General features: G+C 38.4%; 1 protein-coding gene across 1 annotated transcript; it reads left to right on the top strand.

The window, feature by feature from the left end:
- The first annotated feature begins 965 nt into the window (after positions 1 to 965).
- Positions 966 to 4,758, top strand: LOC103315087 (uncharacterized). The gene is made up of 3 exons (XM_008202902.3): positions 966 to 1,108; positions 1,216 to 1,384; positions 1,433 to 4,758. The coding sequence occupies exons 1-3, from the start codon at positions 1,070 to 1,072 to the stop codon at positions 4,714 to 4,716; spliced, it is 3,492 nt and encodes a 1,163-aa protein (XP_008201124.1). The 5' UTR covers positions 966 to 1,069; the 3' UTR covers positions 4,717 to 4,758.
- Positions 4,759 to 6,000: the final 1,242 nt, after the last annotated feature.

Here is a 6,000-nt window from a genome sequence, read left to right on the forward strand (position 1 = left end):
CTATTCCTTAAATAATTTTTTGATTTTTCTAATTTTTTCTAATAAAATTTTTGTCTCACAATTTTTAAAAATGACACACTTTTTCCTGCTCCTGAACCATCTAAAAAACAACTTGAAAATTTGTCTTTTCTCGTTACGAAATTAAAATTATTTAATTACTTTTATCGGGAAAGAAGAGAACAAAATTTCACGAAAAAAACAAAAATTTCATGTTTGATACTTTCCTTTTTAATACAAACTACAACTTTCCGCATTATTTTAAATGAAACATTCTTCAAGATTCTAGAAGACTGTTTAATTAATCAGCGAAACTTCTCTAAAATATGTTTTTACGCTCATAGTCTTATAAATAAACCAGCAAAAACTACAATAAAACGTGCACAAATTCAAATTTTAGTTGGCAATGAAGGCCCGAATGTTCGAAACTTCTCGGAAGTAATAATACAGACTTCAGCATCACATTGTAAAATTTTTCCAGATTTTATATCGAACACTTTTTCCGGAATTTATTGCATTAATCACAAATTTAATTCGCGTTTCGCGTTAACCCCGAAGACAAACGGCCCTCTCCACCTATAATTAACCCGATCATAGCACACGCAAAACAATATTTAGGAAATTGTACACACGTCTCTCTATCAATTAATTTTCCGAGGCGCGATTTGTTAAAACAACCGTGCATGCCATTAATTTGAGTTAGCCTCACACTTTTCTGCCCTCTTCTTTGCCGTTCCAGCCTCTTGAGCACGAAACTTTCCTGATAAATATGTGTTTTCGAAACACACCACAGCGATAAACATCGCATTTATTGCAGTTAAAAAGTAAACAAAACGAAGGGAGACGACGCTATTATGCTCCCACATGTTGGGGAGGATCCGGGATCTGGATCATGACGTAAGCCGATTACGGGGGAAGTGAGTGGGGTCTGGCACACGCCAAATTTAATTAAAACATCTCCAAATTGAAAAAAAAAACAAGTAACCTTGTGGTTGTTCACTCATGACTATCTTTTGTTTAACTAAAAAATTAGATTTTTTGACGTGTCTAAATCCTGGAAAATTATCGTATTATGGCAGCACGCTCGGTTTTCAAACTCATTACTAAAACGGTAAGCACTTCTAAAACACAATTTTAGATGTTTTCACGGTTTGTTCGCGTTTTCCAACGAAATTTTTGACACCAAGTGTCAAATTTACAATATTTCCTCAATTCTAGTGTTCCTACACCTTGAATCCAACATGTCCATCCACATTTTCCTCCGACAAGTGCTACAGAAAGGGACAACGATCCTATTCACAACCTCCCAAGCACCAATTTCGGCGCAAAACCAAACAGGACTTTTACCAATTGCGCCAATTGTCCAAATCCTTGCAGAACCTCAGAGGTGACATCTAACTGAAATAGAACCAAGCACAAAGTTACTGTTTTCCAGATAGTCGTTTCAAAGAGGACGAGTTTGAAGAATTCGAAGCTGAAGAAAAACCAAGGTTTAGTGTCACACCAGTTGATACAAGTTTTCGCGAAACTGCGAAAGAATTCAAGGAGAAGTACGTCCCTGAGGAGAAAAACGACGAAGGGAATCCGATCTATGAACTGGGCGAGTGCTCACGCAGTGAGGAGAACTACTACCAAGTGTTCCACCATTTCAAGAAGTCGGAAGACAATAAAATGAAGCGGCTCTTCATGCACTTGCAACCGTGCAATTTGCGACCTTATGGCTCAAATGACAATCTCTTCTATCCCAACTTTAGCAAAAAGAAGATCAAAATTGTCTACCCCAGTGCTCCGAGAACCGGCGAAAGCGAACCAAGCCGGCGAAAGTTTGACGGAATCCACTACAAGGAGTTTAGCAGTTACAGACTGGAAAAGAAAGAGTCCACTGGGCATGAAGATGGAAAAAAGTTGTCCCTTGGTGAGAAAAGCTCCTCCAAAATGATCATCAATAAGAAGAACTATAGTACCTCCTGTATGAAACCACGGAAGACTTTAACCAAATCTGGAGTGGACTTAAAAGGGCCCAAGTTAACAGTTTGCAAAAGCTTGACTCGAAGATCTAGCACAGCTTTGGTCAAAAAACACAAAAAGGAAACGAAAAAAAGTCAATTGGACGCAATCGTCAAATCTAACATTGCAACACTTGAACAATTGACTAAAAAAATCAACGAAAGCCGGACCAAAAGACTGAACCGTGAACAATCCAACACTTGTGGCTGGAGTCGCAGTTACAACACTTACAACAAACCAGCTGACATCAACTGTGACGATTACGTGACTGTTAAACTAAGCGAGTTGAAGGAGGAATGCCGTAAGTTGAAAAAATGCAAACCGAAGAAGATTTCTTTTGGTCGCCTTCCAAAACTAACCTCGCCTGATTGCCCCTGCATTGAGGATGTGCCACTGAAAGAAGGCAAACCTTTGATACGTCTCAAGAAACGTTTCGATGTCAAAGAACCCAAAAACGTGTGTGAGTCTGAACTGGTTTGTACAACACCAAGAGCTGACGATAACTACAAAGTTGTTCCAAAAACACTTCCAGTTATCCAACCGCAGGAATGTCCATGTGAAGAACGAGAAATGACCGATTTTGTTATTAAAAGACTCCCAAAGAAGCATATTCCAGAACCGAAACGAATTTGTTCTTCATGTGATGATGAAATTTGTTGTGCTCCAAGAGCCGACGCTTCGTACAAACACAAAGTCAAACCTTTGCCCAAACTTAAACCTAACAATTGTCCTTGTATTGAAGAAATACCACTGAAGAATGTCCCCTTGCACCGATTGAAGGCCAAACCAATCAAAGAACCGGAACGGAAATGCTCAGAACTACATGTTTGTGAAATACCAAGAGCTGATGATGGTCTTAAAGTGGAACAGAAGGTACTACCAACCATCAAGAGTGAGTGTGTTTGTGTGGAACCACCACCACTTGAACCCGGTACTCCATTACCACGCCTACCTAAATTTAAATACGTGGAAAAGCCACGGGAAAGCTGTGACCTTCCGCCGTGTTACGACGCCGTTCGAGCTGATGGTGATTTGAAAGTTACAGCGAAAAAACTCCCAGTTTTCGTCCCCCAGAACTGTCCGTGCAAAGAAGAAGTGATTCCAGACGCCCCAGTTAAGATGAAACGACTCAAAATGAGAAATATCCCCAAAGAAAAGAAGAAAGTTTGTGTGGAGGAAGTTTGTGGTGAACGAGCCGATGATGGGATGAAAATCAAACCAAAACAACTTCCAGTTTTGGAACCCAAGGAGTGTCCTTGCGTTCCCACCGAAATGAAGGACGCACCACCGTTGAAAAAATTGGTACCAAAGCCAGTACAAGAGCGTCCAAGACCTTGCCTGGTCGTAACAGAGTGTACGACACCACGAGCTGACGAAAAACTCAAAGTCCAGAAGAAATCCTTGCCGGTTTTGCCCCCCGGAGCGTGTCCTTGTATCGAACCGGAGCCTCCACTCGATGTCAAGCCGTTGAAGAAGTTGAAGAAAAAACCGGTGGTGTTTAAACGTGTTTGCACTGTTGTGGAAGAGTGTACGACTGAACGTGCGGATGAAAATCTCAAAGTTAAAGTGAAGAAATTGCCAAAGTTGGACGTTCCTGATTGTCCTTGCATTGAACCGTCGCCGCCTGAAGACGTCAAGCCTTTGGCAAGGTTGAAAAAGGTCCATATTCCCGAGCCTAAGAGAATTTGCCCTGTGGTTGATAGTTGTGAGGAGGCGACAAGAGCCGATGAAGACGATTGGTTGTATTGGAAGAGGGTTGAGGTGAAACCGCCAGAGTGTGAGCCGAAGAAAACCAACAAGAGGAGTTTTAGTACCGTTGCTAGAAGATTTTATTGTACTAGTACCAAGAACAACGATTTGTTCCAATTGAAGTATGACGTTCCCCAGTTATCGGTTAGTGAGTTTGGGGCGAAACCTTACAACGTTATCATTGATATCAAGCCTTCGGCTCCTTTGATTTTGACGCAACAGCCGTTGAAAAGCCACCAAGTCGAAGGTTTTGATACGAGTTTAGCCCGGAAACGGTCAAAACGTTCACGGTCTGAACCAGTCGATTGTGTCACTTTTGTCATCTATAAGAGCAACAGTCTTGGTGCTTCTAAATCAGTGAAGGAACCGTCGAGTGATGTTGTGCTATTTTCAAACAACAGTCGTTTTATCTCGACTTGTAGTACTCTCTACGAGTACTCGGAACGTAAGGATAAGTTGAAGGATCATGTAACTCCATCCTGTGAATGTCCTCCAAATGATAGACATCTCCAGCCTCGAAACCCCATAATTCCAGAAAAGGAAACTTTTATCACCCAATATCCGGCCGATGAGCTTGTTGATCATGCGGCCAAAAAAAGCAGGATGTACTACAAGACCAGGAAAGCTGATGTGGATTCACACGAGAGGAAGGAAGAAGCGGAAGATGAGTGTAAGGAAGAAGAACAAGAAAGGGCAAAGGCAATTTGTGAGGTTGGGAAGGATGGGACCACAAAAGTGGAAAAACAGTTAACCCTTTGGGAAAAAATCGTCAACTACTTCAAGGCAAGGCCGTGTCCGAGCCCAGAAGAGTTTAGGAAGATGCGGTTGAGGGAAGATGCCGAAAGGGCGGCGTCAAAAGCTGGTTTGTGTCTGTATGACCCTAAGGAGATGCTGCGGAAGAATGAGAAGGAGTTGCCGAAGGTGATAACAGCGTCGTCGGCGCGGGACGACTGTCAGAAATGAAATGTATTAGTTTTTTGTTTTGAATATATGCTCTGAGTAAGACTTTAATTTTTTTTTGTGTTTTTTTTTTAAATTTTTGAATGTGTATGCACGTTTTCAAGATATAAGCAATGTTTGCTTAAAAAAATTAAAACTAGCTCAAAAATTTTCGAATTCGACCGAAATTAATGTTATTTTGTGTATTGTACTTGATTTAGTAGAGGTTTCAACAAATGTTTGTCAAAAATAAATAGAAAGTGGCAATTAAAACAATTTAAAATAACAATGAAAATTGTTGCTATGAATACAAATTAATTATTAAACATTGACTGGCTTGTTTGCACAAAAGAAAGAAGGAAAACAGTGAAAATAATAAATAAGAATTTTGCAAAACGTTATATAGAAAACTTGTATGTGATAAGTTTTATTACGTGGTAAAATTAATACACGTATTTCTGATACACCCTGTATATATAATTGTGTGTCCTGACTGATTTATCAGCGCACAGCCTAAATGGCTAAGTATAGAGACCTGAAATTTTTACAGTAGATAGTTTTTATAACGTAGGCATGTACTAAAAAAAGATCTTTGGAAAATAACCTTCCTAAGGGAGTTAAATAGAGTGTTCAAATTTGAATAAAAATTTGTCATTTTTAAAGTTATATACTTTCGGTTAAAAATGAAGAATGACCTGTTTCAGGATTTTTGGAAAATCACTTTTAAAGAGGTTAATTGAGAAGTTGAATTTAGAATTAGAATTCAGAAAATCTCTCATATTTAAAGTTAGACCGAACTTACATCCCTAAAAATATGTTTTTGGACTTTCGGTTAAAAATGAAGAAACACGTGTTTCAGGAAAAATTAACTCCTAAGTTTAAAATGGTGTAATAAAATTTATGTAAAAATTTGTAATTTTTAAATGTACATTAATTAAAGTTGGTAATTGGGCTTTCAGTAAAAAGTAAAAATACACGTGTTTTAGTTGGAAATACTAACCCTAAGGGGGTTGAACTGGAGTGAGAATTGGTATAAAAATTCGTAAATTTTAATTTGTATTCTTGTTATTGGTAGTTGAGCTTTCGGATAAAGTTGAAAAACACGTTTTAAGAATCCTTAAGGGGGTTAAATATAAAAATTCATCAATTGTGAACTTATATTTTTGAAGATTGGAATTTGGCTATTCGGTAAAAAATAAAGAAATAAGTGATTTTTTTTAAAATGTTTCCCTCAAAAAGATTGAATATCAAAATCTATTATTTTTTAACTAATATCTACAAAAATCAGTATTTGAGCTTTCGGTTAAA

The sequence above is a fragment of the Tribolium castaneum genome, chromosome 1, assembly GCF_031307605.1.
Source record: "Tribolium castaneum strain GA2 chromosome 1, icTriCast1.1, whole genome shotgun sequence".
NCBI classification, from domain to species: domain Eukaryota; kingdom Metazoa; phylum Arthropoda; class Insecta; order Coleoptera; family Tenebrionidae; genus Tribolium; species Tribolium castaneum.